General features: G+C 31.8%; 1 protein-coding gene across 1 annotated transcript in view; it reads right to left on the bottom strand.

Moving 5' to 3' along the window:
* Positions 1-6,104: 6,104 nt before the first annotated feature.
* Positions 6,105-15,385, bottom strand: part of LOC117172001 (autophagy-related protein 16-1-like) — a 97,953-nt gene continuing 88,672 nt past the window's right edge. The window contains exon 8 of the mRNA XM_033359716.1: positions 6,105-6,200. Coding sequence (XP_033215607.1) covers positions 6,183-6,200 — 18 coding nt within the window. The 3' untranslated portion in view covers positions 6,105-6,182. The remainder of the gene's footprint in view (positions 6,201-15,385) is intronic.

The raw sequence follows: 15,385 nt of genomic DNA, 5'->3' as shown, positions 1-15,385 counted from the left end.
AATTATAACAATCTCGAGAAGAGCAGAGTGAAACTTGGATCGTCAATAAGAGAACAATCGACAAATAATTCAACGCAAAAAAAAATAATAAACATAAATTTTCACCTAAGGAATCACATCCCATTAATAAATCGATTATAAATATAAATTAAACACGTATTTCCTTTATTTTAAAAATTTGATTAAAATTGAGAAAACATGCTCTAAGAACATGTAAAATGGGATTTAGAAAAAGACGAATTAATAAGACAGTTTTATTGGCCTGCTTCACGGAGAAAAAGATATCGCGCAATGATATTGCAAAACCTCTGTATTGAAATAAAGCGCAATATGATAATGCACAAGCAGTTCCGGAGCTTTTTTGGATATTATAATGCACTAACATCGCTTGTATACTGTTAGAACTCTCGTATATATAATATCACGATTTTACGCTATTATAAAGTGATAATTGCGATATATAGCGCAGGAATTACGGTATATATTTCTATTCTTGCGATATCGTTTTCTCCGTGTTGATATTTTTTTCTGGAAAAGGGATATGAAGAATTTTATTCACTGGTTATGAATGGTTATTTCCCAGGTTTCATGATTTCCCGGTCATTGACAAATCACACACAATGAAACCTTATTTGAATAAACACTACTTTTGAATCATTTTATCAAGATCAGATTAGAAGAAATTAATCGTTCATTTAGCTTCTTTGTATGAAAGTATCGGAAGTTAATGTTTACTGACATGAAACAATATTATATAATTCATAAAATGCAAAACATTTGGGAAAATGCTGATACATGAAAACTAGAGAATGAAAACCAGGAAAATGTTTGTGTGACAGAACATCATCCCCAGTCAATATTGACGAAGTAGTAAACAGTATAATCTCAAAAGTAACACGGGGTCGAAAATACATAGGACGATAAAACAACGTCAATCTTCTACCCGAGTTAACTTTTCATAAATAGGACAAAGCACGTCTAATGTATAATTTATAAAGCATTGGACGCAGCTACGTGTTTTTAAAATACATTCTTTCAGAAAAACCGATCATCCTCTTAAAAAATGTTGTGTTTTAAATTAAATATACGTTACACAATGTCATAGCTCTACTTTCAATAAGCTTATGAAAATAATTAATTGATGTGCAGAATACTTTTATTCTTGTGGTTTGGTATGCAAGTTCTTCAACCAAGCCCAATACAAATTTCAGATAATAAAAGAAGATAAAATTTAATCGCCTCATTCATATGGTTTTTTATCCACTACAATAAAGAAAAATTGGCTAGGTAGTATATACATACACCATATTATAAGCTTCGCGATAATATTCCTTTATTAAATTGGTTTTTAATTCTTAAAGAATGAACCATTGTCCAGAATGAACCATTGTATCTCACAAAGTGACGAATCGTGACTTCACCTGTATATATATAATCACGTCTTATATATTTGAAACTTGAAATTTCAATTTAAGAATACAAAAATGTAATAAGTGTGTTACTTCAGAGTAGAAAAACTTTTAAGCGCAAATACTTTTGAAAATTCATTTTATTGGTCGAAGATTGATCAGTTCAGTTAAAAATTCAACTCTTTTGTTGTTAGATAGAAAATTCGCCCTTTTGGATAAAAAATTTATATTTTGGTAGACGATTCAACTGTACTTGGTTCAACTACTTTCTGAACATTTTATTTTATTAGTTGAAGATTCATCATTTCAGTTAAAAATAACTATCTTTGTTTAAAAATAAACCAGGTAGTTGTTCAACAAGAACGGCTTTAAAGTTTGTATACAAACAATAGTTTTATTTCGATTAGAACATTTCTTTTTCCTGTTTGGAGTGCGTGCCTTGAAGAATAAATTGCCATTTTTCTAAATTTTTCGGTACGACAAACTGCTGATAAATGCTGATAAATAAAAACTTCATCAAGTTTAAACATTTACCTTTGACATTACTCAATATCAAATGAATCTAGAATTTTTTTATTTCGAATGGTAATTGATTTAAAATGTCGAATTATTAAAAGTTGTGAATTAAACCATCCACTTTTTGACAAAATTGAGTTTTTGTATAATTAATACATTCTCGTGTTTTACACACATTTCAGTAAAGAAATTTTAATTTTGAAAATTTGTATCTTGAAACTTAGTACACGAAAATCTCGTCTTCAGTCCAGTGTCGAGAGTTGCCTGCAAATAGTTTCCGACTGAATTCAGGGGATCCAAACGTAAACGGCGAGGGCCACACTGCAGCCATACAGAGGCGACAGTCACAATCGCTCCCCTCATACTTCCCTGAGAAACTGCTTAGACCAGCAATTCTAGGAAGACCGAGAACGAGGGGACTGAAACCGAGAGTTTGGTGTAAGTAAATGTATTTCACATTTTGAACGAATTAAAACCAAATTTGCAAAGTATACTAAATATTCGATTTTTTAACAATTCGACGCAATGGATATGAAAATTATCCATTTATCTACACGCACACAAAATTTAATCAATTCGTTGTAAATATGTGATGTACTTTTCTATGAAATCCAAAGTGATGTAAGGATTTCACCTATGTCACAGCGATTCTAACACACTTTTTAGATTTTAACCATGGTCATTGTTATATACCAATTATTTCTATATTGCAAGAAATGGTAATACGGAGGACAGTACAAGTTACAAAAAAAACTGTAGTTTAAGAAGAATCTTTGCTATAGAATAAATTTATTGAAACAGCTTAACACTTTGATGATAAATTCTCTTGACAAAATGTAAAGAATTATTATAAATTTGTGATGAAATCATAATCAGTCAAGATTGAAGAAGCCAGAAAGTTTTAAAAGTTCGAAATGAAAGAAATGTAGGAAGAAGATAAACATCAGTAGCGGAGCTTCTGCACTTTCAACAGGAATTACCACCTACAGTTCGTATAGCTTTGTCGTCTGCACCTTGTTTACGCGCCATTGGTCACCAATCTTCGGAATGAAACTACAGACCTACGGTATTCCGGTGCTTCACGGCTAAGAGTTCTCGACGGTGAAAGGAGCGAAAAGCCTTGCAGAATAATCACATACAACACGTTAGCTTGGGTAGACTCTACTACCCCTACTTTCATTTGATTGTAAAGTACGTCACGTCCATTTATTCGTCCAATAAGAATGGATATGCCACCGAAGAGGAGAGATTAAATGGATGTACATTCAATATCGGGCGAAGTGATAATGCTGAAAGTAGGGATGTCAATAAGCGAATTGCTTCTACCCCGGTTAACATACGTTCTCTAAATCTTGCCTTTAAGATCATAGATGAAATGTGTGAAACTTGAGAAATTACTCCAAGAATTGATGTCAAATTACATGAATAAAATGAAGTTAATGCACTTCTTCTTTCCAGAATTTTTATTTTTCATCGATATTCAAAAACTGAAGAGGAAATACAGGAAAAATAAATAGAAATACAGGGGAATTTACAGGTAAACCTTTATCAAGCAAAGAGGAATGTTTGTGTCAAGTTTCAGACTTTTGTTTGCATTGTCATACAAAATGGATATGCTCCCGTTCAATTTGACGAAAATTCTGCATTTTTAGAAGATATACATCGATTTTTTTTAGTTATTTCATTGAACATTGAAAAAAGTGTATAGGTCTTAAATTGCATTTCTTAAACTTAAAAAAAAAACATTCGTTATGCAACTAGGATAAAAACAATTTTCTATGGCGTTTAAAACATAAGAATTGCCGAGCGGGAGAGTGAAATGAAGCAACGCTTTCACTCACATCAGACTGAGTAATCAGTGATGCAAATTTTACGTCTGGTCAGCCGTAAAGAAAAGAAAATCTTTACCTATTCTTTTTGTTCCTTCATTTCGTGAAACCGCATAAAGTTAATTGAGATGTTTTTGGATTATTCATTCTAGCTACTCGTTTTTCCTATATTTCCACCGACAAGAACATAAAAAAATGTAATCATCTTTTTCTTATTAATTCCACTGAATGAATTAAGGTTCAATAACGAATTTATTGTTCATCACATGGCAACAATATTTTTACGAATGATTTCATTCAAATGAAGATATTTTTGATTGAATTAATTAAAGTTCAAATGAACCAGCTCAAATTTGAATTGATTGGCGCTAACTCACGCAGAGAAATTATTAAGAATCATTAAGAAGGAAAATTGTGGACAAAATTCTACAAATGAAAAAAATAATAAAAAAATCAGGGCAAATAATAGGGAGTTCTTAACATCACTTCCCCCAATGTGAATTGATTTCTAGAGCTGTTCCCCCAATGCATTGATTTTATATGACCTTCTCCCCTTCCAGTATCCCCCAAAAACTACACTCTAAACGGATATCAAATATTTTGCAATATATTGCTTAACCAACCTTTAGTTGTTTAAATATAACCTTTAACTGGAATAAGGCAGAAAAATATAGTTTTTGGCAGTTTATCAACAAATTTGACATAATTCTGGTATTTCTGTCGTTAAAATACAATTTGAGACTAGAATCATGTAGAAAAGTGCAGTTTTTGCAAATTTCGAAACAACTTTCAAAAGGAATTATGATATAAAAAAAGATACACTTTTCTGAATAAATTTAACTGCCTAATTTAAACCAAAAATCAATACGAAGTATGTAAAATATTAGTCCATCTAACTCAGAATAACTCAAAATGTTGTCCGTTTTTTGGAAAAAATATGGGTAAGTAATGAAAAGTATCAAAATAAAAGTAGCTAATTAAATTTGTTGACAAATTTACAAAAAAAAACTGCACTTTTGAGGATTATTTTTATCAAAAGTTGCATTACAAACATGAAAAAGTATTTATACAATTTACAGCACAAGTGAAACAGTTATATATAGTTTATATACAGTGGGCAAGACAATGATAATTTTTATTTGTTTTATAAATTTTCGTGTACAAAACAAATGAAAAATATCAGTGTTTTTTCGATTACATATGAACTATACATAACTTTTTCACCTGGAAGTAAAGTCTATCAAGCGTTTTAGTCTCTAATTTCAACCAACTAATTCACGTTACTAAGAAAAGGTGTGCATTTTTTATATTTTATTGAAGACAAATTTAAATAAGTGGAAATCGTTTAAACAATCATGGACAAGTGGTAAAAATTCGAGATATACCAGAATTATGTCAAGTTTGATGACAAATTTGTACACAAAAAAGTATATTTTTCTGCCTTATTCCAACTAAAAATTATATTTAAACCATAACAGAATGTGTAAATAATTATAACAAATTGAATAGAACACATGTTACAATATTGCCCGATTAGTTTATGTTCTTGAAAGGGTACTGATAATTTGCAATAAAATGTGAAAAAGTATTGTTTAAACAATTAAAAGTCGCTTTAATAATTAATAAACAATGAAAATTTATATTAAATGTTTCAATTTAAACAATTAAAATGATCTGTTAAAAAGCTACACGCAAGTAATATTTACGGCCAGTATATCGCAAAATACTTAATCCTTGTTTAGAGGGTGGTTTTTGGGGCATGCTGTAGGTGGGTGGGAGGGATTAAATAAAAAATCAACATATATATCACATTCGAGAAAGGAATTTTAAGCTGACCTTGCAATTTTTATTCGTTTTATTAAAAATTAAACCTTTCAATCGCATATTTGCAGATATGCGAGTTTTCATGTTATTCTTACGGGCATATACGTATTCACTTTTTTGTAATCTAACAAATGAAATATTCCCCCACGTGAAATGCAAACGTTGCCTTTTTAAAGCACTCTTTCTGGTCTTTGTACTAATCAATATCAGAAAGAATTTCATTGTCAAACTTATTTTTAACACATTTTGAAATATGAATATCTTAAGAACTGAAATAAGAAATATTAAAATCGAGAAAAAGAACATTAATTTATTCTAATTACAATAATTTTGTAAAATAAAATCATAATTTAAACAATTTTTTTTATCGTTAGACTCAGCTTTAAGTTAAATTATGCAATTTCATTCAAACATTCACTAAATACAGTGGAACTCTTCAATAGCTCTCCCTTCTATAGCCCTTCCGAGAATTGACGCCGCGCCACATGTAGGTGTAACAGGTGCTGCGCGGGGTGATGGGATCTGTGGCTGTCACTCAGGCGAGCAGTCAGGCGTGAACAAACAGAAGTGGAGCAGGCTATAATTAGTTAGTTGCCACCAACCGTCAGCCCCGAATTCGGCGCTATAAAAGAGGTTTACTATAACTAACATTTTTAACGTCTATTGATGCTGTTTAAAATTTTGATTATGAGTAATATAAACATTCTTAGGCGAATGTTTTATTTTAATTGATTCCAGAAATTAAGTTATTTATTTTTAAAGAGGCTGCGCATAGTCGTTTCGAAAAAATTCCCGAGGAGTACCTCAACGCTTTTTTCATTCTGTAATGTAATATATTACATACAAAAATATCAGGGATACTTTTTTACGTGATAATTCATCGATTTAAAGGAGAATCCCACCCTGCAATTTTACCCCCCAAAAACGGATTTCCTTTCATATCTAAAGAACGAGTCGAAATTTTATAACCAAACGAACGTAAGATTATTTCTTTTAAAAAAACACAAATTGGAAGATATTTTTTATACGGAAAAGTTGCAAGCCTTACTTTTTACAACGATGCAATGTGATTTGTTTCAAATTTTTTGTATACAGAAATGTTTAAATTAGCTGAATTTCATACATTTTAACAATTTTACACATTAGGAAAATTAAAAACTAAAGCTGCCTTTTTTCGGCTTTATCGAAAAAAATGCATTTGCAAGGGGTGTGTTTCCCCTAGAGTTAATTAAATGCTTTTTAGTGATATGGAAAATTACTCGCACATACGTTCTGAATTTTTATCTTGGAACGCTTCCCGTGCAGAAATTGCCCAACTTATTCCCGAGTTCCGATCTAGGCCCGATCAGATTTTCCACATGTAGCCCCAAGGTGGCAGATGATGTGGCTCGCGTCAGAAATACGTTGGGTCCGGTTGGGTTAGACAAGATTATGTCAAGTTTTCTGTTATCGTCGTGATATTGTTTTTCTTTCATAGAACTTGAAATTCCAAAAGCAAATAGTAGATTGCGAGTTCAGAATCATAGAATTGTTGATGAGATTTCTTACATCCGCAATTAAGGCAAAGGTAAGCTTTAATTCGCTAGAATTAACATCAGAATTCATTGTTAGCTTCTGAAGATTTCCAGCAATGTACGAGGTGTGTTCAAAAAATAAGGTGACTTTATGGTTTTCTCAAAAAAATTCATTTATCCCTAAATATTTATGTTGTCCCCTTCAAAGTAATCCCCCTCAGATATAATACACTTGTGCCAACGCTTTTTCCAATCACCGAAGCACTTCTGATAATCATTTTGTGGTATAGCCTTGAGTTCTTTCAGCGATGCACTTTTTATCTCCTCAATCGTTGAAAATCGATGTCCTTTCATGGGTCTCTTCAGTTTTCGGAAAAGAAAAAAGTCACTGGGGGCCAAATCCGGTGAATATGGAGGCTGAGGCATGACTGTGGTGCTGTTTTTGGTCAGAAAATCTTTCACAAGCAACGATGAATGAGCAGGTGCATTATCGTGATGCAAAAGCCACGAATTGTTTTTCCAAAGTTCCGGACGTTTTTTGCGTATCGCCTCTCGCAAACGGCGCATAACTTGAAGGTAATACTCCTTATTGACCGTACGACCTTGTGGTAAGAATTCCTGATGCACTGCGCCACGGTAATCAAAGAAGACAGTGAGAAAAACCTTCACATTTGACCGAACTTGACGTGCTTTTTTCGGTCTTCGAGACTCAGGATGCTTCCACTGAGACGATTGGGCTTGAGTTTCGACATCGTAACCATGCACCCACGATTCATCCCCAGTTATAACCCTTTTGAGAAAATAAGGATCATTATTGACTTCATTCAACACCTCCTGAGCGATGGTCATGCTATGGATCTTTTGATCAAAATTAAGCAGTTTTGGAACCAATTTCGCTGACACACGTCTCATACCCAAAACGTCCGAAAAGATAGCATGGCATGAGCCAACCGATATGCCAACATCTTCAGCAACTTCTCTAATGGTAATTCGGCGATTTTTCAATACTATTTCTTCCACTGCTTGAACGTTTTCATCTGTTGTTGACGTGCTGGGACGTCCAGGGCGAGGTTCGTCTTCGACATCCTCTCGGCCTTCTTGGAACAGCTTGTACCACTTATACACATTTTTCTTACTCAGAGTAGACTCACCGTATGCAACTGTCAACATTTCAAGAGTTTTAGAGCACTGGATTCCATTTTTCACACAAAATTTAATGCAAACTCTTTAATCCATTTTTTTCGAAAGAAGAAAATCGCTAAGCACACCAAACCCTTCTAACCTTTTACGCCTCTACCAGAAAAACAACACGAGCTATATTGTCAAAACTGTGAACATATGATCGTGACGCGTGTACCAACAGAAAAAAACAAAAAATTTAAAACTTGAATGTACATAGCCCGCGAAAATCGAAAAGTCACCTTACTTTTTGAATACACCTCGTATTCAAGAAAGCGTCGTCATTTTGAGCGCCTCATGTGCATTAGTCAAACAAAAATCACTCGAAGGAATATTAAGAAGATTAAAAAATATTTAAAATTAAAATTCAAGTGTGTGTGTATTAGCTCTAAATTTGAACATTGTTTGTCAAAGCATAATAGTTTTCTTCAAAATGCAAACTCTTATCGATAAATTCAAGCAATACAAACAGATAATGTGATATAGTATATTGAAAAATTGAAGTTTTGTCCAATGCAAAGTTGAAAAAAAATTAATATGAAACACTTTTGAAATTTTACTAATCATAGAAATAAGAAATTAAAGGGGCCATATCTGGGCCAGATGGGATCCACATTTTCGATGCCCAGGTCTAGGCCCGGTCGGGTAGGGCGTTTCATTTACGGTCTGGCGCTAGACAGATTACCCTATCAGGCCCACATTTCTCCCGATCGGGGTCCGACCGGCGCCACAACAAAATTTCTGCAGGGGTTATTCTGGAATTTGTTTTGAATTAAAATAGAAATGACATAATTATGTCGTAGCAAAAAATCCACATATTATAATAATGAAATATCAGCGCACAAGAAATTGTAGAAAAACTGTTTTCATTCGCAATCTAATAATAATACATTTGATGCGGTTAGTAGATCGTACCAAAATTAAGGGTGCTTATGTTATTTCATTTTTGTTTGAAAATATGTTGTAATGAATTCTCCGCAAGCAAAATACATTAACTGTAAGGATAAATCACGTATTGTAACGAATTGTTTTCAAAAACCCTGAAACATATCAACTTTAATTTGTAATTTTTCTAATAACTGTATAATATACCGTAAAATTCAGCTGATTTTTTTAAGTTTCTGTATAACAGAAAATTCTAAAAAATCACATTTACCCTTGTAAAAAGAAAGAGTTGCAACCCGTCGCATGTAAAATATGCCCCGAGGACCGTCTTATTGTGAAAAATAATCTGATGCTTGTTCGTTTAAAAAATTCGTGTTAATTTTTGAGATATTACAGAAAAACTGTTTGTGGCCGCCACCTTTAAAGGGGCTTCACCCTCAAATCGACAAATTAGCACGTAAAAAAATACGTGTCAGTTATTTTTTAATTTACTAAAACATATTTCAACACGAAGAAAATCGTTAAGGTACCTAAGCAAGGAATACATTAACTGTATGAGTAACTTGCCCCTTGTGATGAATCTTCAAAAAATCCAAAACATGTCAACTTTAATTATCTTAATAACAGTACAGTATACTGTTTTTTTGTGATAAACTTTAAGGATGGTTTTCACCCTTTAATCGACCAATTAGTACGTAACAAAAATTCGTACCTACTATTTTTTATGTATTAAGTATATTACAAAATTAATAAAGTCGGTGAGGTACGTCTCACGTATTTTTCTTGTCAGTAACATCGTATTTTTTTTAATTTGTTCAAAAAGCAATGAAAAAAATCGGTAAATAAGTAAAGTTTGTTAAATACACAATATTTTTATATTTGACATTTTTTGATTAACAGGAAATGTTTTATTAAAAATGACTGTCAATTATAAGATCGCGATTTTTGAAAGTATCGTGAAATATTTTCAAATATTTGCTTCCGAGGCCTGTTGTTTTGTTTTTATGGAACTTAGGCAGGGCTGGTCAGGGAAGTGTGAATCTTTTTCGTGACTTACCAACAAAATTTGGTGTCTGGAGACTAACGCATAGTTTATCAAAATAATAGAATAGGATTCAATTGCCTCATTTTATTCCATAAATACTAGCAGAAATATATATTTTTTAACTAACAAGAGGGCTCAGGTTAGTGTCCGTCGCCGATTTTATTTCACTTTTCAGATGAAAAGAGGATTCCGGACTATGACAAAGAAAATTTGGGCAAACGCTCACATTTAGGGGTTGAAATAACCCCTTCTATATTTTTGAGTCTTTTAGTGTTTCAAAATGTAACATTGTTTTCATTTATTGTTTTTACACAAAATTGTTCTAATTGACGCTGTATTACAATATTACCGTGAATTTTAAAAACACTTAAACTCTAGAGTATCATAATTTAGAAAATCTGTCCCCAGGATGCTTCGCCATATGACATATAGTGTAAGATTTTGGACTTTGTTGCTGCAAACATCTTGTTTTGATATTAAATTCTATAAAGAATCATCAGTGATATTCGAATTAACCCCTAAATTAAGTGACATCCATCTCTTTAATATTATCAATGAATAAGAAATATATTTATCAATATAACATTTCTGTGAGTAATGTATTAAAATATTCGGTTTGGAGAATCAATTAAAGACGGCGCTTGTACTTGTATTAATAAACCCTGGTCATGTACAAATGAGCCCTCAAAAACTTATTATGATTGGTTTAGCATGCAATTTTAATGACATGTGTAAAGGTACGTGTATGCGTGTGCAATTTTCAGTGGAAATATTACGTACCTGAACCTAAATAAAAATTCTTTAAACAGTTCTGTTATATGTATCATGATTAAAATTGGTTACTTAACAAAATATAAAAAGTTTTTGAGAGGTAATTTTCACATAAAAATGGTTTAATAATATAAGAACAGGTGACATCGCTAAAAAAAATCAGTTACTTTATAATTAATTGTCCAAACCAAATATTTGAATCTATTACTCACAGAAATGCTATATTAATAAGCATATTTCTTATTCATTAAAAATATTAAAAGGGTAGATGCCATCCAAATTAGGGGTTAATTCGAATATCACTGATGATTTTTTATAGAATTTAATATCAAAACAAGATTTTTGCAGCAAGAAAATCCAAAATCTTACCCTATACGTCATATGAATATACATTCTAAGGATAGATTTTCTAAATTATGATACTCTAGAGATGTTTTTATAACTCACGCTAATATTGTAACACAGCATAAATTAGAACAATTTTGTATAAAAACAATAAATAAAAAACAATCTTACCTCTTGAAACACTAAAAAACTTAGAAATATAGAAGGGGTGATTTCAACTCCTAAATGTGAACGTTTGCCCATTTTCAAAACAGTTAACCATCGGGACCTCGCTGACATTACAAAAATTAACAGTGTTGCTGAAATTTTGATTTCGGAAAACTAGGATGGACCTAATCCTGCACACCGTTTTTCCAGAGATCTATCAAGCTAACACCTCCACAAACTATATTTTCAAATTTCTTTGTATTAGAATGTTAGGCTTTTTTTAAGCTTTTGAACGAACCAGAAATCAATTTCTAAAAACCAACCTTACTAAAAATAAAACTACCACCTATGTAAAAACTCAAATTTGCCAAAAACAAATAACACCAGAATTTTTGCCCTATTTTATGCTCTTGAATGCACGAAAAAAACAATAAAAAAACTACCCACATTTTCAAAAAACCACCCCCATATGAAAAATAAAATTTTCAAAACACAAAATGCACCAAATTTTGGAATTATTTTGAGCTCTAGAATGCACAACACAAAAATACAGATAAACCACCCCTACGTACAAAAACACCAACCTATTAGTAAAAACTTAAACTAATATTTAACTAATATAAACTTAAACTAGTACTCCGAAAAATATTATTTTTGGACAAAATCATGTTTAATTGTTAACAAGTGATAGTTTTTTAACGTTAAATGCTAGAGATCAAAAATCGAAGTGGGTATTTTCGAGGAGCCCAAAAATCAGAGCCTACATTGACAAGAGAAAAATCTAAAAAAGATTTTTTTTGACAAAGTAATATCTACGTGGTAGAGAAGGGTTGATTTTATACGTTAAGGGTTGGAGCACAAAAATCAGAGTGGGTATTTTCGAGGTGCCCAAAAATCCGAGGCTCCAGTGACACTAAACCCTCAGGCTTGAAAATTAGCCCATGTATTACTCTGACAGATTTTTCTCCTACAATTATGAGTTGTATGATTTCATATTTCAAGCACAGACTATAAATGCCTAAGTGTATAACCTTCCAGAGCGCTTTTTTCAAAAAATGGGCTGGTTCTTGTTTTATTGCTATTTATTGAAAATTGATGCATTTTTGCGCCTGGGAAGTAGCAAACCGCCACCACGAGTGTACTCATGGCGAACATCGTTCGTGGGCCCTCTGGCTGGCTATGGAACAGCGGTTGGTCCTAGACCTAGAGCAGCGGCTCCCAAACTTTTTATGCATTTTCTGGAAAGCGGCAGGGCCGCCACCGTCACATTTTTCCACAATACCCGGCCGCCAAGGGAGGCCACTTGACTGCTTCACTGCTTGATACACCATGCTTCACATGAGAGAATTAGAACCGGTTGAGAAAAATTAAAATATGTTAATAAATTAATTTTTAATAAGTTGAATCAATTCCCTAATCTAATTTTAAGCAAATAAAAAGAAATTTGATGAAAATCGATTAATATCTTCAATGGCAGTTGACAATTCTTGTAATTTTGCATGTTCTTAACGATATGCTTAATTACTCGAAATGTTAACCGATTTTCATCAAATTCCTTTTTATTTTCTTAAGATTACATCAGGAAAATGATTCAGACAATTAGAATTGAATTGAGCCATATCTTTATGATTTTAATTATGAAACAGCCTTAAATCTCATGACACTGAAAGGGTCCTCATAGCGGGGGGCTGCCGAGTGGCAGGGGGATGCCACCCCGGGCCCAGCCACTGGGCAGTCATCATTTCCTCCACGGCTACCTGCCTACCCTTCCCCTTCCAGTGTGCAGCGACACTACCCCTCACTGGATTCGAAGTTGCTCCAGGCCCACGATGCTACGTCACTTTTGTAGATAATCCCTTTGTCTTCCAACTTATATCTATTCCTATTTAAAGAATATCAGTGTGTACAAGAAAATCATTTAAATATATATAATTAGATTATTTCCAATATAATAATATATAAATATGATATGAGCACATTTTATGGACGAAAAAATAAACAATTTTTCACTTTTGGTCAATTATACATACAATAAAATACAATTATAAATAATGAATAAATAAAAACAATAAATACAATTTTCCACTTTTCAAGTTATCATGGATTAATAATTGATTCAAGTTAACAAAAGTAAGTGTTTGAACAAGTTATTATTATTATTATTATTATTATTATTTATAAAAATATTCACTTACAGTGATTCTCGTATGTTGCAGTTTTTTCTAAAAAATTTCACTTTTCATCCACTTTTAAATTGTAGTGAGATAATAATTTAAGTTAACAAACGTAAGTTTCGGCCCACAATGGTGACCCTTATCAGTGACGTTTAATCAATCTGCGAAAAGTACATAACGTCTTGTAGGTACGCAGTTTTACAATTGGAAGTGTTATTCTTTGGTTAATATCTCAGTTTCTAAATTACATACATAATTAACTTAACATTTATATTTAATTTCATTTCATTAATAACTATTGATAAATCATTCAGTATTATTGAATCAATGTATTTTAACGAAATACAACATTGATGAAAAAAAATTAGAATGTAGTAGTACAATTTTTTAACAAATTTTTTTTAATTGTCATAAAAAATTGCAGTCCCTTTAAAAATGAACCTACAGTAAAAAAAATGAAATTATAAAAAACTTTGTAGTTGAATAATTATTTAAGTATTATTTAAAAAACGTTCTTTTCTTATCGACAAAAAGTTTATTTTGAAAGGCGAACAATTATTGGTACTTTTAAAAAAATAATTCTTATGGACCAAAGAACATTTATTTCCTACTTTCACGAATTCTTTAGATACAACGTTTAAATTTAAAAGCAGAATTATATAATTATATAACTACAATGCTCTTTTTTACAAATTTATTTTTTACTACAGTGTGACTTGGGAAATGCTTTCTTTCATAGAAATAATTTTAAAACAGGAAACTCAGTACATTTCTATTTAAAAATTGAAATTATGAACGTTTTGAAAATTTTTAATTTAAATATTTAAAGAGATACAAAACTTTGTTGAAGGAAAATTTGTGTAAAGAAACCGAGGAAACATTGTTTTAAGTACAAAGTTCCTCGCCAATCCGTATTCCTACTACTGTAAAAAAAATTGGCATCAACATTGATTTAAGGCTGTTTCCATAACTCAAATCCTAAACATATGGCTCAATTTAATTTTAATTATCTGAATCATTTTCCTGATGTAATTTTAAGAAAATGAAAAAAAAATTGATGAAAATGGGTTAACATTTCGAGTAATTAAGCATATCGTTAAGAACACACAAAATTACAAGACTGTCAACTAGGATTGAAGATATTAACCGATTTTCATAAACTTTCTTTTCATTTGCTTGAAAATAGATTTGGAAATTGATTCAACTAATTAAAATTTAATGTAAAAGGCATACAAGTAGCCTTTTATGAGCCTGCAAATGTGATATGAACCGATTTACAATTTGTGAATAATTTATATTAAGCCCTTAATTACGTTATGGTCAGATTTAGAATTTGTGCATAATTTATATTAAGGGTGGTTTTTCAGTATTAGGGGTGGCTTTCAGAAAATAATTTTTCGTAATTTCGGAGAGCATTAAATGAGCCCATAATTATTTGACAGGACAGAACTCGATTCAACGTTTACTTCACATGGGGTTCCGCCAGCTTAATGTTAATCTAGCGTAAACCCCGGTTAAAAAAAGGGTCGAGTATTAAATTTGGAAATTGGGCATTAAATAAACATTAAATAAGCCCTTAATTATAGTATGTTGAGATTTACAATTTGCGCATAATTTATATTTCGGGTGGTTTTTCAGTATCAGGGCACGGTGAGCGGGAAGCGAAAAAAAGTTTGCCTGAAATGACGACAAAAACGGGCAAGTGGATCTTTTTCCTGATACCCTAGAGTCTTAAAAAATCATTTGC

The sequence above is a fragment of the Belonocnema kinseyi genome, chromosome 4 (genome assembly GCF_010883055.1).
Source record: "Belonocnema kinseyi isolate 2016_QV_RU_SX_M_011 chromosome 4, B_treatae_v1, whole genome shotgun sequence".
Taxonomy (NCBI): Eukaryota; Metazoa; Arthropoda; class Insecta; order Hymenoptera; family Cynipidae; genus Belonocnema; species Belonocnema kinseyi.
The sequence above is the reverse complement of the archived record's forward strand: the minus strand, read 5'-3'. Positions and strand labels throughout refer to the sequence as shown.